The sequence below is a fragment of the Cydia fagiglandana genome, chromosome 1 (assembly GCF_963556715.1).
Source record: "Cydia fagiglandana chromosome 1, ilCydFagi1.1, whole genome shotgun sequence".
Classification (NCBI taxonomy): domain Eukaryota; kingdom Metazoa; phylum Arthropoda; class Insecta; order Lepidoptera; family Tortricidae; genus Cydia; species Cydia fagiglandana.
Genome location: NC_085932.1, coordinates 23,739,924 through 23,767,640, shown reverse-complemented (window position 1 = coordinate 23,767,640; position 27,717 = coordinate 23,739,924). Strand labels below are relative to the sequence as shown.

At 37.0% G+C, this 27,717-nt stretch overlaps 1 protein-coding gene across 2 annotated transcripts; it reads left to right on the top strand.

The window, feature by feature from the left end:
• The first annotated feature begins 1,762 nt into the window (after window positions 1–1,762).
• Window positions 1,763–27,717, top strand: LOC134666672 (histone-lysine N-methyltransferase trithorax). 2 transcript variants are annotated; one of them, XM_063523911.1, is made up of 14 exons: window positions 1,763–2,532; window positions 4,801–6,052; window positions 7,002–7,193; window positions 7,296–7,669; window positions 7,825–8,388; window positions 8,472–8,645; window positions 10,998–11,204; window positions 11,812–11,973; window positions 12,381–16,872; window positions 16,912–21,998; window positions 22,088–22,311; window positions 23,099–23,226; window positions 23,801–23,991; window positions 24,078–27,717. In XM_063523911.1, exons 1-14 carry the CDS (start codon window positions 2,380–2,382, stop codon window positions 24,249–24,251), a joined length of 13,374 nt encoding a protein of 4,457 aa, XP_063379981.1. In that variant the 5' UTR covers window positions 1,763–2,379; the 3' UTR covers window positions 24,252–27,717. The 2 variants fall into 2 exon arrangements, with proteins under 2 accessions (XP_063379981.1, XP_063379973.1); XM_063523903.1 differs by having other exon boundaries at window positions 12,381–21,998.

Here is a 27,717-nt window from a genome sequence, read left to right as displayed (position 1 = left end):
AGTACAAAAAACATCTACCTGCTACATTGTGGGTCTCAGATTTGTGCATTAAAAGGATAGTGAACGATCGATATACGAAGATTATCCTCGTTCTTAGTCACTTCAAGAAAAATGTCCACAGACGACGAGGACCGCGTCGATCAATATTTCGTTAAGAGGTACACGGAAGTTTGCATCATAATTCGATACCGCTCAAATTTGAATCATAAGGGTGACCGACGCCACGATTCGTGCACGATACGAACGCGGGCTCGCTCCAACTTCAAACAAAAAGCTCTGACGAACACAGGAGAGTTTGGTGGATTACAGTGATTCATTCGGGTGAGCCCCCAGAAGGGGAGATTTTTATATTTACATCGTGTCCCTCGCGGCATGCGCGCCGCCACTCCGCCAGTCGCGCTACTACAGTTTCACACACGAACACCAGTGCAATAAAACTCATGTAAATATTACTCCTACTACAAGATTCTACATGGAGTGTTACTTTTAAAATGTTATTGTGTCAACAGTAGTGATGTGAGTGTAATCTGTTATAAAAAGTTGTGGTTTACAAGTGAAACTATTCAAAACAGTGATTGTAAGCTTCTTTCGCTTCGATCCAAGGAAATGCCGCCCGTTCCCTCTCAATGTATTTCAGGAAGCGTTTCAGCAAGGAACTTTTCGTTCCCATAACTCACGCTAGAGGTCAGTAAAGAATAAATAAACTATCTAAACTATAAAAAGTGATATTATAGAGGTTTCTTGATTTGATACATATATGTGTATCTAGTTTGCTAGGAGTGAATAGGGTTCAAACACCGACGACGAACATTATTACCATCCCTTCTCCGCCCTTTACGCATGATCGACCGGTAGAGTTTTGGGGTTCACTGTGCGAGCCGTATATACCTAAGGGCAACTATAATAGCTACGCACCCTAACGCGGGTACCTACCTATATATTATTGTACGTAACTAGGTATACTAAAAAAGGGTGCCGTGATGCGTGGGTACTGTCTAATGTCTATCACACAGTAGTCCATAAAAATGTAGGTAACTCAGTAACTATGTTTTCAAAAATTGTTATTATGTAAGTACTTAGGTACATTTACGTAAATATTTAAATTCGAAACTGTACTAGAAAAAAAGTTAGACTATGCAAGCGAAAGATTGCTAAATTAAACCACGAGCTTAGCGAGTGATTAAAAAAATGGAATCTTGAGCGTTGCGTCTTGAGGGTTTTGAAGGCACGAGAATGAAACGAATTTTGCCACCGAGTAAAACAAAATTTTTCACCACACCAACAAAAGGAAAATACTTACTAACTGTAAATTATCAAACAAAATCATAACAAATCGTTTCAAAATGAATATTATTGTATTTATCATTCGAAATCATCATTTAAAAGTTAATTATACCAGCAAACATAAGAAAACAATTCAAAATTTGCATTTGATTACTTGGCCTCACATGTGGATAAAATGCAAGCTTGCCTTTACCAGCTGGTGTGATGAAATTTTATATATATTAAGTAGTATACTGGCAAGTGTACCTACTAGAATGGAATCGAACCTGGCAGGGAGTTTTATTACACGACAAATCATACTACTAAAGTTTCTAAACGTATACACAACTTTGTACATACATGTCTTTAACCGACTGCCTCATATCGTAATTCAATCGAGCGAATCAAAATCGTGAATGCCTGCTCCGTCGCGCAGATTATAATTATATAGATCATAACGTTTTTATATATTGATACAGAAATGAGTGAGGCGTCTATACAGCAGTGAATAGCGAGCGACATGTTTGTTTTCATACCGGTCCGAATTAACGTCGCGATTGGTTCAAAATCCATAACTGGCCTCCGTGAGCCAGGTGTCGTTCACACCGCGGCCTCGCGGGCGCCTCGTCTCGTTAATCACTCGTGCTTGCTATTGTTAACGCACGGTGTACAGCCATCTTTGTCAAATTATGGACGATTTCGATTGATTTCAATAACTAATAGTGTTTGTGCTATCTAAATGAAAGAAAACACGGATTTAGTGATATTGACGCTTTGTGTTAGAGCGCGAAGAGACATTCTCTTTTGTTTTACTACTAACATCACTGCGTTGAATGGAAGCGTTACGACTTACGGCGTTAACGACCATTAAAATGATGGATGATGTCGTCTTTTGCAAAAAGAGTGTAAAGTGATCGTTATAGTAAATAATGTGAAGGGTGCATTTAGTGTTTATGTTTGGGCGGGCATGTGATGAGAACTGCGTCGTAATTTGTTGTACACATTGCATAAATGAGTGGAATGGCGTTGCGGAGCGCGCGGACCGGAGCATGCGCGCCAGTTGCTTCGCAATCTCTGGGAGCGCATTGAGTGTCCTTCGTTTACGTGTTAAGCAAAATGGGAAGGTCGAGATTCCCTGGCAAACCGCTCAAATTCCAGAACAGAAAACGTGTTAGTGTATTATCGGGTGCTGTTTACCATGAAAATGCTCCGGAGAGCCAACCGCTCGCTCGCGGCGGGACCGCCAATGTTTTCGCTGGGGATAAAGAGGTAAAAGCAACTTTAGTCTGATTGACATTGTTTTTTTGACGGATGCGTTATATAAATTTAAGTGTAGCATATGCGGAAATGATTAGTGTTTACGTAATAACTACTAGCATAAACGATGGGGCGATGGTAATAAGCGTCAAATACGGCTACGTACTTTGACATTTCAATAAGTACCTATTCCATTTCATGTCAACAAAATTTTACTCTATAATTCTTGTACAGGCCTTAAGAACAAACAAGGTATCTTTAATTATTTAGATAACAGGTCTTACATTAGAAACTGAATCAGAGATCATATCTATTGTAGCAATTATGAGTAAATGTAGTATTTTTGTTATTGGCTTAAATAATTATTTAACACAACAAAAACTTATTAAATTATTGATGTGTAAAATATTAAGTACTTATACCTAGAAATTGATAGACAGATTTTTAAGAGTGAAAAAATATACATCAGTTAGGTTAGAAAATAATATAGTCTAATCAATCAATAATAATAAATAAAGTTTAATAAAACCTTGTAACTATAATATGTAATATAATAATTATTGATGCCTTTGTTAAAGCGGTTTGATATTTATATGTAAACATTTGGTTTGAAGCGTGATTTTTGTTAACTCATGTAGGTACATATCATATTTTCGTTTTTTTGCTTTAACCTCTAGCTAGTCCATCCCATGGCCCTAATACTAGTACAAAATTACCTCTAATAACATTTTAATCATTGTTAATGGAATAGAGTTTCTTTTGTTTTGTTCAATTATAAATCAAACCAAAATTAACACTATTTCAATTTGACTGCAATTTTTCTTGTGTGATTGGCTGCTATAAGTTAAACCTTAATTAGTAGTTGGCATTTTAACATTCTGTAAATTAATTAAAATACAATTTTTGCATTCCCTCTGGCAGAATTTGCCAGACAAAGAATTAAGGATGACTGGTAGCAAATTAGGAGCTAGTGTGAGGAGATAAATAATTTTTCCTTTGTACTGTTTGTTTTGTATGATTAGGATGATGTAGTAATGGGATATATATCTATTTCTGTCCTCTAAAGGGTTGCCTTACATCCCCATTTCCCATCATCGTCATCATCATCATAACTTAAGAGATTTGCTCTTGTCGGTAGAGTAATCCCCATCTGATCCCCATTTTGAATATTATAAATTTCTAACTAGGATCATTAGCACTCTTTAGTAAAATTAAAGGTGAAAGAAAATTCATTTACCTTTAATTTCATTCAACAGTGCTAATAGATATTATAAATAGGTGTATTGTAAATTTATTTTACCTTACCTTTATTTCTGATGTTTGGACACAGGTTTCACTGACCATTGTTCGCGGATAACTGATGTCCCAGCAAAATGTCAAAACAGAGATTTGTGTAACCATACAAGTGTTCAATACACAAAAGTTTTAAATGTTATTGTGCTAATACATGAAATAAAATGATAAATTGATTGATCTAGCAGGCTAGCTTTAAATAAAATGATAACAAATTTAAGAGGTGTCATTATATACATCATATTTTCATAGAAATTTAACATTTATGACATTGCCACACTTTGTCATTACTAGACTAGTGGCTAACTTAAGTTAAATATCAAATAACCACCAATATTAGGCTGACATCAACCTACTTGGATGCATTCTTTCAATGATAAAACAATGCAAAAGTTGATTTGTCACAAATAAATCCTGTTAACTGTGGGTCGCACAAATTGTTTCAGATATATAAAGTTTTTAAGACTTCTAATTTTCTAACTTGCAGCTAATAAAGCGAACTTTACTAACAAACCATGCGTGTTTTTAGAAAATGTATATATCTCATATAAATTTGTGTGTATAAAATGCTTTTCTTAGCCAATATAACCTTACCCAATATAAATTTTTTAAACATGCAAATATGTCTGCAAGTGATATTCCAAAACTAACCCAAAAAACTAAACCAAAACTAAAACTTACCCAATATATCATATTATTCTGCATAGGTATGAACCTTGGCCAGACATTAAAAACTTAAGGAATGTTTTTGAAAATAAATGTAATTATTACAAAAATTTTATGAAACATTACAACATCTAAGCTCAATATCTTGTATAGGGACATAGAATTTATTTGTTGCAAAATAAATTTAGTATCAGCCTTGAAAGAATGCAGCCTTAGAAGGAAATGCACTTTCTGATTTTGATACATCATGTGTAATTTAAAAATGACATATGCATACAGAAATTGATTTCTTAACAATAAATATTTTCTTATCATTTTTAGGAAGAAGAAAAGAAAGAAAATAGCAAAGAAAATGAAACAAATGAATCTACTGAAAATCTTGTGAACATCTCTGCAGTGAACAACATTAATAACCCAGATCTTACATCTAGTGATTCAAAATCTCCTGTTCGTACTCGCTCACAAAATAAAATGGAGCCAGTTAAAGGGGAAAAACCAAAACCAGTGAAGAAAACTGTGACTTTTGGTACAGTTGAAAGCTGTGAAGATATTTTCTTGCCTTTGAAAAAGATTCCTCTGAAACATCATGCACCTCTAGTGCCTATTATCAAAAAGAAATCATCATTGAAACAAACAGAATACTCTACTTTTAACAGCATACTTAAGCCAGCAAAATTGACAGATTTGAGTTCAAAGTCATCTGATAATCACGAAGGGTACTTAAGGAAAAACCTGAATCCTTTGTCAAAGCCCATGAACAAGTTCTCGCAGTTCAGTGACAGCCGATGTATTTCTCCACCACCGCGTAACCTATCTCCAGTTGATAAAGAGAGTGGAAGCTCATCAAAATTTGTTCTGCCTGTCAGAAGTGCTCATTCATCTCGAGTTATCAAACCGAATAAGAGATTTATAGATGGAGAAGAACCAACCACTGCAACTGGTACTGTGGGCTCGGCAAAGGTGCTTAAGAAGCCTAAGCTCAAGAGGCTTCTATTTAACAACTTACACAGAGATGATGATACATTAGAAGACGAGGCTTCAGATATTACAAATGACACTGAAAAATCTAGAGACAAACAATTTCTAACACCATCCAACTTATTCAAAGACAAAACAACAAACTCATTTTCTGGTCTCAGCAGTAATACAAGAAAGCCCAATGTCAAGCTTAATTTATTCTCTAATAAGAATAAAGAAACAGAATATTCACAAGATGAAAATTCAAATGTAGAGGGAGTAGAGAAAGGCAAAGCCTTGGAACAAAGTAAGCCAAGTAAAGAGGAGAGAGCTGGGCATGCAATGCGTAAACTTATGGACATATCAGATGCAAGTAGTTCTACCAGCACTAGTAGTGGTTCAGAATCTGAAGAAAGCTGGGACAGTGATAGCCTGGATGGGAGTGGGGATGAGGAAGAAAAACCACCACCTAGCCCAGAAAGAGAGAAGTCACAGTCGTCTGCTAGCCAACTGTTGAGTGGCAAAGTAATAATAAGGGAAGCCAGATTACAATTAAATACCCCTGCTCAAGCAACTACTGGGTTAGATGGTCCTTTTTCAGCACCAACTTCAACATGTAAGTTATTATTAATTTTTAAACTGAAAACTACTGTGTCCAATCCTCAATAAAAATCAGATTAAAAAAAACTGGAAACTCTTACTTTTAACTGGGGACAGCATAATTCAATAAGGTTTTATTTACATTATCACTAGAGGGCGGAGTACCGGTGGCAAATTTCACACAAAAGGTATGGAGTCGCCTAAGTATTCTTATGATTAAATAAATAACGAATAAATGATTAATTTTGCATAATAATTTTTAGGAACCTATAGAAATTATCTTACGAGCATACAAATATAATGTAATATGTTGTTAATATCTATAATACATAATAATATGTTTTCTTATCAAAACATTATCATTAGGTACTAAATACTAGACTAAGAAGTTATACCTGCTAAACGATATATTATTTTCAAGACCATTCAATTACAATTGAGGACTAGAATTATGTGTTCGAGGTCCTCCTCACAATCTACACTTAAGTGCGTATCCATGTTATAAAATGACTGGACTATGGCCACATGTTCCTGGTTTTTCGGAGGAATCGGTTTCTTAATTTATTGAAGATCCATTTATTAGTAACTAGTAACTTAGTAACTAGTACTAGTAATTAGTAACTTTTTGAAAAGAAAGGTTGCATATGGTAAAAAATATTATATCGATGAATGGTGACTTTGTTAAAAGAAATTGAAAAATAACCCAAAACATTTACGACATAACATTTAGGTGTTCCTGAAATCGATTTATGAAAATAAATGTTAAGTACTTACTTCCAATTTACGAGTAGGTACCATACTAAGTACATTAGGTAAATGAATAATTTTATTATTCAAGCCTAAAATAATAATTATAAAAACGACTCCATACCTTTTGTGTGAAATTTGCCACCCGTACTCCGCCCTCTAATTATCACAGTAGATTTATAGGATTGGATTGATGATAAGTTTTATCTTTTTTACAGCTCCTAACCCTCCAACCACAGTGACGTGTGGTGTATGTGGTGCAGTACGATTCTACAAATTCGTAAAGCAAGCTCGCAAGTTTGGGATATATTCCTGTGAGTCTTGTCGAAAGTTTATTACAAAGCTTCTGAAGAGAGAAAAATTAGCACACAAAAATGGCACCATTGTCATGCAATGTATGAGAGAAGAAGGTTAGTATTCCAATAGTTTGCCAATATTATTTATTTGTTTGAATAAAATCTAAGTCATTGTAACTGTGTTTATCATTCATCTTTACTAAATTACTTTTCCAGGTAATTGCATTGTGCCTCCAATAGTGAGATCGCAACAATGGAAGCTAGTACGTTCTGAAAACAGATCGCGGTGCCCGGCTTGTTGGCTGAAAATGTGTCTAAGAGCATTTCAAGTGCCGCCGAGCGTAAGGGCAGGGCTCACGGCTATGCTGCCTCCTTCGATGAGGGCCAGTGTCAAGCTCTCCGGACCTATAGTTCAGGTTAATCCACTGAGGCTAGGTGCTGGCAACACTTGGACAAACTCATCTACATCTACGCCAGCACTGACAAATGCACCACCAAATAATACTGAAAATGAAGGCAAAAGCTTTATGCCTTTGAAAATTAATAAAAAGTCTGAGGAGAGCAATGAAAAACTAATAGAAAAAGTTGAGGTATGTCATGGAAATATTTAAGTTAGTTAAAGTGATATTAGATTGCTTTGGCCTTTACAGATTTTAATCTTTTACGAAGGAAGTTTGTATGTGCTTTCCCTATAGGCATTTTTATTAAATGGTCACCAGTAACATATTTTTATTTCAACTTACAGGATAAGACCAAAAAAGATCAAGGTTCAGCTGAAGAAGATGGCGAAGACTTCAGTGAGAATAGAAAGCGTCGTATAACAAGGGTTAAAGTGCGGAAGAAAGATAAAGGCGATAAAGGTGATTCTAAGCAGTCTGAAGACCCTAAACGACAGAAGGTTGAACTTAAGGGGCCAAGAGTCAAGCATGTATGCCGAAGTGCATCAATTGTTTTAGGACAACCTATTGCTACATTCCCTACCCAAGAAGAAAAAGAAAAGCAAGAAAAATCGATTTCATCTGAAGAAGACAACAGTTTGTTACCTGTTATTGAAAAAGATGTTCTTGCTCCTAAAATGCCTAGCTGTGATATTGAAATGGATGCCGAGAATAAGGCTCCTGCACAACTGTGTGAAGTGACTCCTGCAAAAGACGTTGATGTTGAAATGCTGGAGCCAAAGAAAAGAAAGATACAGGATACAGAACTATCTACTAAAGTTCCATCCAAACAAGAGTCTAGTGAAGACGAGACTGTCATGGATCTTGTACCGAAGAAGACTGTCATGAAACCCCTAACGAACATAACAAATGTAAGTTTTAAAACTAAAATACATATCCACTATTCAAAGTCGAGTCTAAACATATCATAAACAATAAATATATATATTTACAGATGCGTGGACGATCTCAAAAGTTCAGTCAAAATAGGCCAGAACTGATCTGCGTCGACTTTTGGGAAAGCTATGATCCAGATGAAGTCTGTAGCTCTGGATTTGGTGTCATCGGAACAGCTCCTTTTACCGTCGCGAGGTTATGTTTCTTGTGTGGTAGTGCAGGGAAAGAGAAGGTAAAAATGATGTTTTTTTATAGTATTTGTATAGCATTTGTATAGCATTTTCCTTTTGGTGTGTTTATTTTATAGTTGTATTATTTACATTTTTTCGAATGGGTTCTAATCCGGTCCCATTCCATTTAAACCCGAAAATAATTGTTGTTTAATTGGCTGCATGTGATTACAATTAGGTACCGCATTGGATGTCGAAAACCGACAAAATAAAAATCCTGATGGCTCCTCTACACGATGGGCCAACGCCGGCCACTCCAAGGGACGCATTTATGTGTTAGAGCAGTGTTTTTCAAAGTGTGGGTCGCGACCCCCAGGGGGGTCGCGGCACATGTCCAGGGGGGTCGCGAAACTCAGTCCTGAAAGAAACTTATGGAAAGCAGATTTCATTTTTGTAACTTAAAAATAATCCAATCCTTTAAAATTTAATGGTTGTTAACGTACAGTATAACGTATCAATAAAACAAAACATTATTAGATAGGTAAACTGTATTTTTTAAACAGTTAAATAAGTTAAGATCTGTTAGACCAGTCAAATTAGATTTTTTCCAGGAATTAATTACCAGCAAGCTGGAAATCGTCTAAATACCTTCATTTGGTTCTAAACTAGTGTAATCCGAGTTTGCTCCATTCCAGGAGTTGCGGAGAAATTTCTGCTCTTTTTCAGTTTTTTGCTTGTAGTTCAAAAATGGTACGTCCGACGGAAAATTGGCTCTAATTATGGTAAAAATCGATATCTGAAATCGTGAATTAGTACCTAGTCAAACATTGTAAATGTGGTTGCCACTTTGAAATTGTTTTTTTTTTTTTGGTAAAATCTTGTTAAATCCGAAATATTTTACCAGTGTCTGATCCCCAACAACCTTGCTGTTAGTTTGCTGTTAGTTAGTGACATTAATTTTGACGGTGGGTTCCTCTATTTAGAGTGGTTTTGTCAATCCAAGGTAAAATGTCAAGGCTTTCAAAATTTTACCACACCTCCTGGGATGGAGCAAACTCAGATTATTCGCATTTAGGACCAAATGAAGGTATTAAAATGATGTGGAGCTTGCTGGGAATTAATTTATACTCACATTATAGACGGGTCTAACGCGAATTATATTCAATTACCTTGATTTACCGACGTTTCACCCCAGGAATTTTAATAGGGAGGATGGTTTCAACTTATCGCCAACTTGGGAACCAGTGATACAGAAGTTAAAGCCAAAGGATCTATCTTCGGACGGGTGCGTGGATATTGTGAGTGTTTCGTGTCGGACTATTGACAATAATTAAAATTATGTGTGGTGGGTGGTTTGAAAATGTGATGTCAACCCCAAACTTTTCCATACACTTTTCGTCGGGTAGATGCACAAATCTCTGTTTTGACATTTTGCTGGGACATCAGTCAGCCGCGACCACGACCAGTGAAACCTGTGTCGAAACGTCGGTAAATCAAGGTAATTGAATATAATTCGCGTTAGACCCGTCTATAATGTGAGTTAATATGTATTCAAAACGGGAATTAATTTCACAAAACGCTTTTTTGGATCTCATGAACCGTGATAGATGATTTTCACAGATGATGAATTTTGATTTTTTTTGCCAGTCCGACTCGCACTTGGCCGGTTTTTTTCATTTTGATATCGACCATAGATGGACTGTGAGAAAAGAGTCGTAGAATGTATGGGACCCCATACATTTCATTTCATCGATTTTTGAATTTCATGGAAAACGGCGAAATACTTAATAATTATATAATTTTTAAAATATGAGCGATAGAAATTGGGAATCTAGTGGTATTGGCCACTCTTTTTCAATTCTATTAGTAGAATTTAAATGCCTAGTAGTGGAAATATTATTGCGCGAAATACACGAAATCGATCGATCGAATTTCAAAAATCGGCCCCGTGTTCTCTTTCCGCACAGACTCTATATAGATATAAAAACGTAGAAATAGGGTTTGGGGGTCGCGAAAAAATTTCGTGGTCATAAAGGGCCGTGACACCATAAAGTTTGAAAAACACTGTGTTAGAGGGAGCAAGTGATATTGCTATCTCGTTCTACCGCATGGCTGCGTCCCTTGGAGTGGCCAGCGTTGGCCCATCGTGTAGAGGAGCCATGATATTTTCATTCATAAATTGTATCTAAACAATACCTACATCTTAAACTCAAATTATATGCGTGTTTTTGTACATCCTCTTTATGTTGACATGAATTTAACATGAGCTACATTGATTTATTTTTGCAACGAATTTTCCTTCGCTAGACGCAAATATTTAACGTTGACCATTTATGTACTAGTACGTAGTTCGCTTGCGACGGTCGGTGTTTACCCAACGAATCGTTTAGCGTTAAATACACTTGTGATTTCAGATGTTGGTGTGCAGCTCATGCTGCGAGTGGTACCACACGTGGTGCGCGGAGGACAGCGCGCGCGGCGGCTGGACGTGCGCGCGCTGCGTGTCGTGCGCCGCCTGCGCGCGCCCCGCCGCGCGCCTGCGCTGTCGCAGCTGCGCGCGCCACTACCACGCCGCCTGCCTGCCCGCCGCGCCGCCGCAACACAGGAGTGACTGGCCACAGGTACGAATGTAGAACTACCTCCTAAGGCCCACTCGTACACAAATAGCCACTTGAATTAGAAATCAATCGTGAAAGAAATATGGTAGAGTTTCTTTTGTTTTGAAACCAAATGAAACAAAAGAGATTAAAGTCTGTTCCTATTGAAATAGGTCTGTTTAAATTACATTGACGTAGGTAATTAGTACTAAGGATAGCGTGCGGTGCGGGCGAAAAACGAGTGTATTGTAACGCGAGGACATACTCCTGCGGTGCATACAGACGCAGTGTGTGAAAATGAACAATTATTTTTGGAGTTCCGCAATCAACTAGGCCGCCTGTCCTCGGCTACCCGAGTGATCTTTAGTAAAGCTGAATAGATCAAGTCCCGACATGCTCTGGGGTAGTTTATTTCTATTCATGTCTGTTGTCAACTTACAACCATGTGACTTAAATTCAGGTGGTAGCATGGTTCCATTTTTATAGCTTCGCCTGCTGTCACTATGCACTTACATACTTGTTTTAACGTGACAGGCATGGTGACAGGTGATAAAAATGCGACCGTGCTACGGCCACGCAGGAAACCAAAACAGCTTTTTAATATTCCTTCATATTTCGTCGTCTTTTGCAGATTTGCAGTACGTGCTTGAAATGCAAGAGCTGCGACAGCGGCCGCGTGAGCAAGTTCGTAGGGAGTCTTCCCTTCTGCGGACCCTGTTTTAAATTACGACAAAAGGGCAATTATTGTCCTCTGTGCCAAGCATGTTACAGGGACAATGACTTCGATAGCAAGGTATTTTTATTTCATTTGTATTGTTTTGTCTGGGTACTCTGATCTCTGTCCCACGATAGAAAGCCAAAACAAATTGGTTACTCATATCAGTCCATGATAACAATTAATAACAAACTCGGGGTGACCCCCCAGTTTATTTTACCCCCAGCGCGGGGTTTTATTCGCATGGTCTGCATCAATTTTTTATTTTTGATGATATTGTATCCTTTTCTCAATGCAAAATGTTACTTTTGCACCCCCTTAAAAAACCAATTGTTTTGTTCTACTTTAGAACCAACTAAAATAAATAGTTACATGGGAATATGCATTTAAGCACAAGTATTCAGACATTCAAAAAAAGTACTTAAGCATACTGTTAACTAAAAATTATGTTTCTTCTATCCTATTTTTTTTGTATATCTTTTTAGATGATGGAATGCGGATGGTGTGCGCGATGGGTACATGCCAGCTGTGAGGGTTTATCAGGAGAGGAATACCAGCTCCTGTCAGCTCTCCCGCCGTCTATTGAATATATCTGTTGTAAGTGTATGCCCAAAGACCCGCCCTGGAGGAAAATGCTGACTGAACACCTTAAGGGAAGATTATTACATCTATTAAAGCTTCTGGCGAAAAATAGAAAGGCGTGTGCACTTCTTAAATTAACGCCGCACAAAAATACACCTGTGCCTAACAAGCCTTACCGAATTATGTCTCCCCAAGCGATAAGAAAGTTGCATTTCGATGGAGCTGATGACGATTTGAAGAATACTTCTGAGACTAAAGTATACAGAAATTCATCAAGAGGACGTCGAAATAACTTTATGCAGAAATCTGACGATCCCCGATCGTCTCAAATATGGCATTGCTCGTCATTATTAACCGAAGACGATATAGAAAAAGAAGGTATTCCCCACCCTTTGCACAAAGTTGTCAATCTTCAAGAACCTCTTATGCAAAACAAGGAAATATGTTTTACTACTGGGCTTTTTGGCACCAAAACGGAATTTGATACCCCCTGTGTTGAGGTCCATGAAAATAATCCTATTCAGAAAACGGAAAAGGCAACAACAATGCTGCCGACCACTGTACATGATGACAAATATGAGGCTATTTCTGATGATGATGAGCCAGCAAAAAGTGTTTTGCAAGAACGTAGTGAACAAGAATTAAGCCCAGCTGTAATACGAAATCCTAGTACGCCCAGTCTTGCTGCTGGTATTGACGAATTAAGCAGAATAGTTTCACCATCGCTACTTGATATAAAAAAAAGAGTTAACAGTGATGAATATGTTTCTTTGAAAGATTTTAATCATGATATGCGAGAAGTTATTCAAAGGACCATTAATGAAGATTTAAAACGTATATACAAGGAATTATTCTCAGAAACATTTCCATGGTTTGACTGTGAAAATAACTGTCTTCAACCGAACTTGGAAGTTGAAAGAGAACAGGAAGATACAGAATCTCTGAAAGATCATGAAATGACTGATGACAAACATGCTGATGTAGCTGCTCTGTCCATTGAACGACCAATAGACCAAATTGTACCAAAGTTAGAGGTGGAAGGTCAGAACGAAGACGAAGACTTATTGGAATTTTACCCTGTTGTTGATTCAAGGACTTGTGTGCTTTGTAAAATTGTTGGAGATGGTTCACCTGCAAAGGAAGGGAGATTACTATATTGTGGACAAAACGATTGGATTCATGCTAACTGTGCCCTTTGGTCAGCAGAAGTATTTGAAGAAATTGATGGTTCTTTACAAAATGTCCATTCAGCCATATCAAGAGGAAAGATGATTAAATGTGCTGCATGTGAGATAAAAGGTGCTAGTGTCGGCTGCTGTGCCAAGAACTGCAGCGAAACATATCACTATGCATGTGCAAGGAGAGAAAAGTGTGCCTTTATGGACGATAAAAGAGTATTTTGCCCAACACATGGTAAAGATGTTCCAAAAGCAAGCCTGCAAAAAGACGCCGATTTCGAGCTTACAAGGCCAGTCTACGTAGAACTTGACAAAAAGAAGAAGAGATACAGTGAAATTAAAAAAGTCCAGTTTTTAATGGGATCTTTGACAGTAACTAGTCTTGGAAAGATAGTACCCCCTGTGTCTGACTATGAAGAATATTTGATGCCTGTTGACTTTTCATGTACTCGCCTGTTTTGGTCTTGTAAAAAACCTTTGAAGATAGTGAGATACACTATAAAAACCAAACTAATTTTGGCTGAACCAATGCCTGGATTTGATTTTGGAGTAAACATAACTGTAGATCATTCAACAGATATGCATGTCGTAGATCGTGTTATGGCTGAAATAGGCGCTTGGCATCATAGTCTGGAAACAGGAACGGCAAAACCAGCTTTTATGCTTAAAAATGATAAATCTCCAATTAAATTTGGTAATGCATTAACTTTAGAAGACTTGGCTGTTAAGCAAGTCGTTGAGCACTTGCTAGATAATGTCTGTAAACAAGAGCAACAAGATGAAGAAGAACCTCAAAATACAGCAGATCTTTTACCACCTGAACTTAAAGATGCTATATTCGAAGACCTTAATCACGACCTTTTAGACGGCATTTCAATGCAAGATATTTTTCCCAAATTGATGTCTTATGAAGACCTCGTTGCAATGGATTTGAAAAACGAGTTCTACGGCGCTATTGGTCAATCGGATGACAAAAATAGTGATGCACGATCAACAACAGACTTCATTGATGAATTACTTAATGCGCGATTAGAATCTGGAAGTAAGGAATTGAAACGAAGTAAGTCAGAGATGCTTTTACAAAACCATAATTTAAAAAGTTTATCAACTGGCAGAGGACAACAAAAATCAAGTAGCCTGACATGGAATAACAAATTTGATACAAGTTTATTATCATCAACTATTAAACGGTGCAAAATGGGCAGAACTTCCACTGTCACTGGTAAACCAACCTCAGCACAAAGAGTGACAACAGTAGATAACGCCTTAGAACCTATTAAAGAAATCGATTCTATAGCTGTAGATAAGAAAGTGAAATCTGAGCCCAGTAGTAGCAGTTCGATATGCGAGGAAGCACCACATACAAGTGGTATCAATTACCGTGCTACTTCACCCAAACCAAAGGACGAAAGCAAGAACGAAAAATCTGACAAATCTGATGGCTATTACGCTGCCGGTTTTATAGATTTTTATACAAAAATACAATGCAGTCCAATATCGCAACTAGATGGCACTGCAGACTGGTCAGGATCTGAAAGTACCTGCAGTTCGCGGCCAAACAGTCCTCGTGACGATGACTTTTCTCCAATATCACAATTGGATGGAGCTGAAGATCACCCAGGAAATGACACTATGAGAAATCAAACAAACCAGTTTCTCTATAGGGCAAGTGGTTCAGAAAGTACTTATACTGTAACAATTGCCGGAAATTCTATTAGCGGACAGCCTGAACTGGTTATGAGGCCTTTGGATGACGGATCTGGTATTTCCGGACAAATAGAACAGCCGGTACGATGCGACAGATGTCAATGCACGTACAGAAACAAGGAATCCTATGAAAGACATGTTCCATCTTGTGACATGATGTCAACGAGCGAAAGTGAGAGTGAGAACCCAAAATCACCTGAAAATAGAACATTGACAACACTGCAAAATGCTTTTCAAGGTGCTTTTGCTCAACCCATGATTATACACACAGGTGTAGTGAGTAACACAGAAAATACTATAAAAGCAGAAAGTATATCTGCCAGGCGAACTTCAATCAATACAAGGCAGATCACGATTAATGGCACCATAGTTGAGACACCGTCACCTGGTCCTGCAAATGAAATGACTATGACAATAACAGAACAGATGAAATCAGGAACAGTAATTTTCGATCAAAGCAAAACCACAAATGTTCAAGTATCGGCTAATCAGCAAGTTTTATCATCTCCTCAGATTGTAGTAACACCACAAATGTTACTACCACCTAAAACAAGTTCAGCAGGGGGACAAAAAATTATGGCACCACAAATTATCACTCAACCTGGTGTTCTTCCATACAATATTTGCGTGAAGCCTGGGAATACTAATTCGAACATACAGCAAATCCAAAGTGGAACTGACATGGCACAACTTCTGTCGGGTGCAGGAGGCATACAAGTAATTTCCTCAAACTCGAATCAAGTTTTAACTATACCATCAAACCAGGGAAATATCACAACTATGGTCCAGGGCAAAAGTCAAGTTGCCAATTTTCCTAATATGGCCAGCGCATCATCCCTTACCTTACCTGTGAATTCTATACAAGGCATGCCAAATGCATCAATTATACAGAATATTCAACCAATGATTCGACCACAAATACAGGGAAATCCTACCATAGTTGTACCTGCAATGACTGCTCAAAGACTAACATCTCCAAACACACATAAACAACACATCATTTTGCCTGGCAATCCACAAAAGTCTCCTAAAAAGCAGCCAGCACCGGTACAGCCTAAGCCTATTTTTCAAGCCACTAACCGTGGCAGAGGACGACCAATACCAAAACCTACTACAATCAAAAGGCAGACAAAACTTGAAAAGACATTTACTACTATCAATCAATCTCCAATTGGTGCCAGTAATACCGTGATTCAATTACAGACTAATAACCAGTCTGGCCAGCCGTCAATAATTGTACAGCCAGTTTCTAATCAGAATATAATGTCTGCTTATGTTGAAGCTTTGTCCCAACAGCAAAATCAGAACATGCAATACATTGCGACAATTGGACCTCAAGGCGATTTTAAAACCACACCAACACAATTTATCTCGCAAAGTGGACTTATGCCTCAAACATTTCAAATACAACAAACCGAATCGGGAGGATTGGTTGCCGTACCTAGTGGAGGTATCCCAGTTTTGCTACCTCAAGGAAATGTTGGCATTTTGCCTCAAGCTATTCAACAAGGTGCTACGATTTTGCCCCAGGGAGCTTTACAGACTCAAGGTATAATTTCTCAGGGTCCAAACGGTCCGACCATTTTACCACAAACGATACATACACAAAACGGTACTACGATTATACCGCAGGGAACCATTCAAGGTCTCACACCTGGAAATATAACATCGCAGACAGCCACTCTTCTACCTAATAATACTCTACAAGCAGGAGGCGCGACTGTAGTACCGCAAAGTGGAATTGGAACTGGTCAGAATACAATATTACCAAATGCTATGCAATCGCAAGGAAATACATTAATATCTTCGGGACCAGGTGCAACAATACTGCCACAAGGAACTTTGTTGCCACAGTTTTGCAATGATCAAGTTATTCTCGGATCGACTCCTACCCTGGAAATGGTTACTGATCCTTCAGGGTGCATGTATTTGACTACAACACAACCTGTTTATTATGGTCTGGAAACAATCGTACAGAACACCGTGATGTCTTCTCAGCAGTTCGTATCAACGGCAATGCAAGGAGTACTTGCTCAAAACAGTAGTTTTTCTGCAACTACGACACAAGTATTTCAAGCCAGTAAAATAGAGCCCATAGTAGAAGTTCCCACAGGATATGTCGTCGTAAACAATGTCGGCGATGGCGTCAATCAAGCAGCATCGTCGGCGGCAAACGTGGTTACAGCGCAAACTGTTCAGTCATCACCACAATCACTAAAGGTTAAAACACCAGTGCCTAATTTAACTCTGCAACCACTACCCGATAAGCTAGCGAACAACAACGCCAACCGGCAAACCCCAAAAGTAATACAAATGAGTCCAGCAGCTTTAACAATGGGTTCACATGCTGGTCCGACTATTATAACAGGGCGACAAAATATAAATCCTATTACTTCTCAAATACACGGAATGACAATTTCTAGTAGTCCTCAGCAATTCCAGCGCTCGAGTTTATGCAAGCCAAATAATGTTTCAATGTCACCAAGTGTCACTTTAGTATCCTCGACTGGACAACCTGTTATGGCTATTTCGCAATCGGTGCCACATTCAGCTCCATCGTTTTCAATCCAATCGATTCCCATATCGCAACCTATTGTTTCAAGTTCAATAGCTCCTTCAATTAATAGGAACAACATGAAAATAGAGAATTCACATGTTATAGAGATAAGTGGTAACCTACAAGAAATTTCAAACTCATCAAGTATGCCCACTATAAGTGTAACCCAAAGCTTAAAGTCGCCCACACCTTGGAGGCAACTTACTCAGTTGACTCCAATAAGCAGCGCAGATAACAAGATAGAATTACAGAACATGACTGCCAAAACAAGCAATGCCAACGCACCGACAATTAATATGCACAATAATATCAGCAATTCCCTTACATGTAGATCACAAGCACATAATGAATCTGAAAAAGTCAACCAGAATATTTTAGTACCGATCTCTAATAATAGCTCAATTTCTGGTCTGAATATACATTCTCAGCAGTTTGAATCAACTGTTAACGTGAGCCATCACACGTCTCATTCAACGTCTAATAACGTAATTCAAATTACGGCTGGAAATATATACCCTCCGTGTTCAGCCATGAACAGCAACTTTGATGCTGATACGTCTTTGAAATTAAGCAAAATCAATGCCTTATCGAAAGCCGAAGGTGGACATATTAACTTTTCACAAGAGATAATGGCATCCCATTCGCAGCAACATTCTCAAAGCGAAAAAGCTTTCCAGAACATGGGAACTAATGATAACAAACAAAATATGGATACTGGCAATAATCAAGTGAATATACACAAATTGAGTAGTTGCCAGGTAGCAAGTAACATGAACAATCTTATGGGAAGCCCACCGGCTATCAGCATCATACCACATAGTGTAATGCGACCTCAAATGCATCACAACCAGAACAATATTTCAGTTTCCGGTAACCAAAATCAATTGTGTACAAGTTCAAATGCTACCCATGGACAATTGCCAATGCTAAATTCTGGCAATAATACTCACCAAAATATAAATATGGTATGTGAAGAATTAAGTAATAACAGAGTTAACTCGACCGTATCCAATGAGAGTACCATGCACCAAAATATCCAGCAACATGACATAAATGCGTCTATAAATACGTCAAACCTACCACATGGTAATATGCAAATTATTCCACATGAAAATACTCAGCTGTCGAATTCGAATCAGATACACATAATGAACGGACAAATTCAACATGCTAGGCAAATGGATAACAGTAATCAATTGCAACAGTTAAACCAAGGATCACTGAATAGATCCTTCCATGAAAATATTTCCCCTGGACAACAATCACACAATCAAACTAACATGCTTTCTAATCGCAACACTCCTGACAACAATTTAATAAACCATTCAATGAATATGCATAGTTTAAATAATAATCATAATATGAATAGACAAGCAAATGATTTGAATCACATGCATAATATATCATCATCAATGCAGAATTTAAATAATATGCAAAATAACAGAATGGTTATTGAAAATATGCAACATGGCATTAACAATATGGGCCACCAAATGCATACCAGTAGATCTATGGAGGGAATGCACAACTCACAGCTTCATAGTATGCAACAAATAAATCACCATATGAACAGTAACAGGCCCCAAATAGATAACAATAATATGCAAAGTAACCAGCAAATGGCTATGCAGCAAAATAGGCCAATGGAAAATGTCGGGCAACATCACCAACATCAAATCCCTAACCTGATGCAGATGCAAAACAATCGCGCTCACATTGAAAATAGCAGTTTGATGGGAATGCACCAACATCTGCCTAATCAGATTCATAACAGACAACAGATGGATAACAACATGCATATGCATCATATGTCAAGCGGTGCAACGAATATGAGTCTTAACAATCAAATAGATAACTCAAGTTCAATGACAAATCTGCACAGCAATAGACATGACAACAGTTCAATTGTAATGCAAAATCTTAACGCCATGAATCAAATACCCAATAACCGGAGTTCCATGGATCATCCTTCACTGATGCAGCATCAAATTAACAACATGAATAATGGTAATATGCACAATAACGGTATGCAAATAGGAAACAACTCCAACCACCAGATGAACAATTCAATGATGCATGGTCCTAATATACCAGATATCAAGAATGAGATCTCGAACCCTTGTAGTGGTAGTTGCTCAGGCAACAATACGCAATTCTCGAACAACCAATCTACTTTCGAACTGTGCTCAAATATGTCGACAAGCAACAATATTAATTTGGGTACCAGCAATATCATTCACGGTATGGGCGTTAATAACTCGAACATGTCGAATAATAATATAATGAACAACAGCGGTATGTATGGGGCGAATACCCAAAACACCATCATGAACCACGATATGTTAATGAATTGCAACAACGCCTCAGAACTCAATATAAATAATCTTATGCCCAATAATTCTAATCACATGATGATAAATAATTCCCAACCTCACACCTCGGGCACCCAAAACCAAATTTTGGGTAATCAGGTAAATAACGCCCAAATTAACATAAATAGCTGCAGTATCAATACAACGAACAACTCGCCTAACCAAATCGCCAATATCGACAGTCAGCTGAGTCGACCGAATATAAATGATAAATTCGGTCAGGACAATTTGAGGGGCAAGAATATCATGGGCCCGTCATCTAACACTAATTTGGCCAGTAATGACAGCCCCAAAGTTAATATGGTGAACACTGATAAGCAAAATCACACAATCTCCATGAACAGTCAAATGGGCTTCATGCAAATGAATACTCAAAATAATCGGGTCATTAATCTTCCAGAAAGGAATAGGTTGTCTAATGCAACCCTAGATAACAATATGAACCAACATGTACCGCAGCAACACAACATACGGGTAGTAACTAACAATAGTAGTAACAATGTTCCTGATCCTCTAGCATTTCAACAGAAAAGTGAAAGTAGTGGAACTATGATTAATGTACCATTCCAAGCTATACCAAACAGTGCACCGATGAATATAAATGTTAATTCGAGTAATAACACTGTCAACATTACTGTACAGAACAATCTCGTTGATCCAAAGATTGCATCAAAATCCACTGCAGATATTAGTTTCCCACTCCAATCTAGTACTAGCATGTTACAAAATCAAAGTGGAAACAGTAATATGATATGTATACCTGTACCTAACAACACTATTAGCTTGCCAACACAAAATACATCTAGCATTACATTGCCAAAAGCTCCACCCACTCAGCAGTCGGGTATACCAACTAACGTCGTCAACCCGATGTCTATGAGGCCGATGAATAGAGTGTTGCCTTTGCATCGTGATGGGCAAAGTAAATCATCATCAAAGAATTGTACTAGTACATCTACTAAAACATCTGCAGTACCAATACAAAGAACAGTTAGCCATGACATGCCAGATCTTAACATTAAAGATGAAACTATTGATAGTGATTTGGAGAAGGCTATCGAAGAGTCAAAAAGAATGATGGAACTAGAAAAAGCGAACAAAGAAAAGGAAGATTTGGATGCCGCTCGCGCCATTCAACTATCAACAGAAATACAACAGGCTAGTCATAGTTCTGTTAGTCCAATAGTGGTGCAGAATAGCATTATCGAATGTAGACAAACTTCTGAAATGACGTCGTTACCAAATTTGGATGCTGAAATGATAGAAGTGGAGCCACCAAAAGTTTTACAAGAAAAAAACGCCAATAAGATTCCTGTGCAACACAAGTTGCCTAGTGGCCCATGCAAAGTAACAAAAAGACCTATTAACGATAGAAAAATGGACATTGATGTTGTTGCGACGAAGAAATCGAATAAAGTATCGAAAGGGCAGGAGAATAAAGGGATTTTGTTGCAAAAACCATCACCAGAACCACCAAAAGACGATGGGCCTAAATTAATATACGAGGTAACCTCGGAAGATGGATTTAATTACACGTCGACTTCGCTAACTGATCTCTGGGCTAAAGTGATAGAGGCTGTCCAAAATGCAAGAAAGCAATCAGGCTTACCTCTGATTCAGTACAATTTACCATCTACTCTGTCTGGCGCCCATCTGCTTGGACTGAACAACAATGCTTTAAAATACCTCATTGAACAACTACCTGGGGTAAGTTAATATAATCTGTTCACGATTTTCAAATATAAAGGATGTATTTACGCCATAAAGAGTTTGTAACAATTTTTATTTTATTTCAGGCGAGTCGGTGCACAAAATACAAATTACGACAGGGCCGCCCCCTTAACAGCTGGGACAATGACTTGGACTTGAGCGAAGGGTTTAAAGAAAGTCCATGGGGCAGTGCGCGTACTGGTCCAATAGCCCGCAAAGCAAGCCATGATATGTTTAGCTGGATGGCGTCACCGTTCAGGGAAGAACCACCTCCATTAACTGGCCAAGATGGAGAAAGTTCTATTTCGAGGTAATAAAACGATCAATAAAATATTTTTCCTGATAGTATTACCAGTATAAATATATAATACCTATATATGTATATTAACATAGGTCTCACGATGTTTTCCTACTCCGAAAACCGATTAGTGCAAGAGATCGAACCGGCGACCTTCGGTTTGGAAGTCACACGCCTTGCTGCTAGCATAATGCTGCGTACAGACCACACCAACGAACAAGTATGGAGGATATTCAGCGTGTGCCTTCGCTCGTTGGCCATCATAAATGGCACATTCGCATGATAATAGGCGATGACGTAATAACGTTTTATATATACCCGAACTAATTAGCAAGGAAAAGAAAATTTAAACTAAAGCGCCAATGTTGGAAAATCACATTAGAATAAATACATTTATTTTTTTCAATTCTAGTTTTATAAAAATTAGCGTATTGACAGAGGAGTCTTAGTAATAGGAACGGAACCCTAAAAATGATTTATTGAAAAGGGTTGCCGGTAGAGAATGCCTTTGCATAAAATAAAATATAATTGCCACGGATATTCATCAATTGACGGATATATCCGCACCATAGGTCAAACGCCAAAGACTGATTAATTCGTCACAGACCACAGAGCAACTTAGACCCACGTGCATATGCATAGAGTTCAATTTCAGGGTTGACACTTCGGCGTCCGAGTGACAGCTTTTGTGTTTGACTGGCGTCGAAAAGGCACAGAGTTAAAAAGCAGCAGACATTCTTCATCGGCGATCTCTTTTAAACAACTATTGGGTACTATTATTTTCTTTTATTTATTTCAGGCGATTAGCAACTTTACCACCAGCCATGCGATTTAGACAATTAAAAGAAACATCAAAGGCATCAGTCGGCGTCTATAGGTCGCACATTCATGGCCGAGGCTTGTTCTGCAAACGGGAGATTGAAGAAGGTATGTGATTCTTATATAGGTAATAAAATATCATTGAATTATTTAATTCTTCTTCACCTAATCCTAATTTCCCATGTCTCTTGTGGGGTCGGCCCTCCTAGTCCGTAAACGCCATCCAGGTACTCGGTCGGCGTTCTGGGCCATTCTTTGGTTGTTCTATTTCCAATATCCATTGCATTATGTTAAGAGTAATGAAACAAATAACTTTTTGGCAAAAATTTCATTTTTGTTACTTTAGCTTTTATCGCTGACTTTACTTTTGTTACTACAGACAACTAATACTCATCGAGACAATTCTAAAAACCTCTAACACAATTAGGTTGCGTTGTTTCATCACAGAGTTCCTATGGCCACCTCCTGTCTCCATCATCACATCAGCTCGATGGTACCATAATATTGCATTGTCATCCGATTTATACATGCATGCAAAATTTCAGCTCAATCGGAAACCGGGAAGTGGAATAAATTTAACTTGCAAGATTTGATTACAGACAGACAGACAGACAACGGTCAGGTGAAACTAAATAAAAGCTTGTAATATTAATATATGGATACCCTGATTGATCAATTACAGGTGATATGGTGATTGAATACGCCGGTGAAGTGATTCGTGCTGTATTGGCTGATCAACGCGAAAAACGGTACGAGGCAATGAGTGGTCGTCGCGGCGTTGGCGGCTGCTATATGTTCCGCATCGACGACAACTTAGTGGTAGATGCCACTCTTAAAGGAAATGCAGCGAGATTTATAAATCATTCTTGTGATGTAAGTTTATATTTTTTAACATTTATTTGGGTTAACAACTTGTTCAACATTTTTTTTTCTATAAAAAATACCTTTTATGCTTTCAGCCAAACTGCTACTCACGCGTCGTAGACATTCACGGCCACAAACACATCTTGATATTTGCACTGCGACGCATCAGTATAGGCGAAGAACTGACTTATGACTACAAATTCCCATTCGAAGAGGTCAAGATACCATGCACATGCGGCGCCAAGAAATGCCGCAAATACCTAAACTGAGAAGTGAAAAGCGTGAGAGGTAATTTGTGTCAATTATGATATACTTATTTGTGGCCTACGGGAAAGTGTCATGCAGCTTATAATTATTGTGGAGTATGAGTAGGCGAAACAAAAATGTGTGCAACGAACCATTATAATAATTCTAAGATATGTAGTATTTTAAAGTTCATAAATGTAATAACTGACAATCAAGTATTTATTTGTTGTCAAGCGAGCCGTTACGGCTTTAATTAGCATAATGTTTAAAGTACATAACTGAATTAGACATAGCACAATACAATATAAAGGAATTAGTGACTATTTTAACATCACTATAGCAATTGGGACTAACGAAATGTGTAAATTAAAAGAAAGGAAATTCGATTGATCTCGAAGTAACGCGATGAATAAGAAATTGAATTTGAAGCTGAGCTTGTACGCGATAGTGAGGTATAATTAGGTGCCCGGAATTCTCGGATTTTTTTTGGGACTTTTGAACTGATTCATCGATATGTGTGTTTGATATTAATCCTGAGGTAGACCTTTCATTTGCAGTTTTATAGCCATTGTGGTGACTGTCAATTACTAACCCTCTTGTCGTTACCTTTAATTAAATACTGGAATGCCCCTAGCATTAAGATATTGACAACTGGGCAGAATTATATCTAGAATTTTTTCTATCAAAAAAGAAATAAAAATAAATTGTCTCTCAACTCCATGGAATACACTAATATTATTAAAGAGAATAGCTGCCGCGAAATTCAGGACTCGTAGCTATATTCTTACATTAGCCACTTTTTATGACTCGGGTACTCAGGCATAAAATGGCTAATATGTGTAGAAGATAGGATCTTTAAATAATGTTCATATTGTCATAGAGTAAATATAGGTAGAGTGGAGGTACCTAAGGATAAAAGTAATGTCGATGATTTATTTTATCAATCCCTCGTTTTTATTAGAAAAAGTCCTATGATAAGAATTTTGTTTTGTCCGTTGACCTTATTTTATACATCGATATTTCGTCAACCTTACCAGCAGTTAAAACGTTAAGAACCCAATGAGACCAAATACCTATGAGAGGTTGATAATGTCAAGAAAATTCCGGGCTCTGATAGAGTGAATTAACCTACACGCATCTAATTATATTTCTACTCTGCTTGCAAAAAAGATTAGAAAATGGTTAGAATGAGATAGAAATACTGGGTTGAATACAGATTTATGTATTTAATGTGAGAAAAGTCATATTCACATATCTGATCTAATGATTGCCATCTCATATGTTGGTTGAAGACGGACTTTTTGTCAATGTAAATTGTACATGTTGAAAGTTTTTCATGAATCTTGTTATGATCTCTTTCTTGAATCTACCCAGTGTTTAGAATTGTTGGATTATATAATAAGTTGGACTTATTTTTGATTCAAAATATTATGTTGTGATAAGTTTATCCATTGTGTAAATATATTTTAAGTTTTATTATTTATAAATCGATTTAAAGGTTCGCGAACGGCTTAAGTATCTACCTAAAGTAGTTTGATGTGATATACGTTCAAGCACGGGCCTGCCGGGTACGGATCCAGGCACGGAGAATGGTTAGTGCATATTAGGAAATAGTGTATATTTGTTCCTCAATTTTGTTTTAATGTTTTTTCACTTCGACTAATTACATGTACATATTAAACTGAGGTAATTAGGAACATAAAAATAAATTAGTACATTCAAAAGGGTAGCGAAGTTTCAAGTACAATGTTACTTTTTAGTAATTTTAAATGGATATTGTATAGCGAAATGATTTGTAAATAAGAGAAATTATCTGTCATAATAATAAAGTTAAGTGACAAACTGTTTTATTGTAGTCATAGTTTAGATGTACTTTTTATCAAGTATATTTGACGTGTGTATATATAAGTTATTTGGTGTACGGGAGTGCCGAGAGTGGAGGCGTAGGGGAGTATATGGAGCACGAGCGGTTGTTGAACAATCCCAGTTACATTGCACGGTTTAGCAGAAAATGCACATTTTGACAGCTTTAATATTGCAGCACATTATTGCTATTTAAATTAAATATTTTATTAACAATTTTTTGACAGAAAAATATCAAACAGTTTCATGTTTAAATAATATTAATTTGTTTTAAACAGAATACGTCGTTTCGTTGACTACGCATTTATAGACTGATTGTACTCATCACAATTTAACTGGAGCTCATCACATTAGCCAGCTAATCGCTAGCGAAACCACGGGCAGGTATTCCTAGTTGCTTTAATACATTAATATGCAAACAATATAATTAATTAATGGATCGGATGCCATAGGCTTTAATTTAAAAGGTTAATGATATTGCATCTATCAATAGCAGTATTAAAGTAAAATAATTGTGTCAACAAGTATTTCTATAGTTAAAAAAATAATAGCGCAGGTGAAAGTAGTTGAAATGAAATTTTGTACATTACAATATTATAAGTACCTATCTAAAGTACAGTAAACTACTTCAAAACCAATTATGAAATATGTACATTCAAAGTCATACATAAACATCGAATCGATAGTGTTGAACACGTAATCTTGTCTCTATTGCCGATTTGATGACGATGACTGTACATTAAAAAAATGGGGAATTGCTTTTAAGGGCTTTCATAAGCAATAAAAATAATATGTAAAAAGCAAATCTCCTATTCTGTGTTTATGGTAATTTGAATAAATAAATACTTCGACAATTATGATTGAAAACCCTACGTTCATTAAAGTACAGTGTGATTTTTCCATTAATGTGACGATAAAATATACTTAATCATACAAACGTCGATAGTTATAGAAAAAAAAAAAACATTTCGTACCAGTAGTACAGTGAATAATATCGTCCTTTAATATAATTAGGCGGGTTTTCTTTTCATAAAATAAGATGTCGTTATTTTTTTTACATTTTGATACAGGAGTTAGTCGAAGTTAGCTTACATTGAATTATAATCAATACAAGTAACGTCTAATTTTTTAAATATTACTTAACTTTAGAGACTAACAACAAAATTTATTTTTGAATGTTTTTTGGTTCTTCAATTTGTATTATTTGACATACTTTTGACTCAATAATGGTAATGAAATTATGAGACTTTATCTTATAGGATTCATTTCTACAATTCCTTGTTTAATGTGCATTGTGCATTTTAGTGTACAATAATCTATCTTAGAAATAAAATATCACTAAGTGATGTCTCCTAACTAATTGTACACATCTGCTTCGTATTAAGCGTAATTATAAACATATGCTCTTGATATTATTTTCTGTGTTAAAAATAACGCTTTTATTTTTAAAGTACACAATGCCATTTTGCCTAATATTATTATAAATTATTATATTGATTGCTTTAAAAGCACCACTTTTACAATGCATAGTTCTATGACCTGTCTATACATTTTATTTTATTTATTTCTATAATTATTTTGTATTGTGGTAAATTTTACCAAAAATAAAAATACTAAAATGTGCTT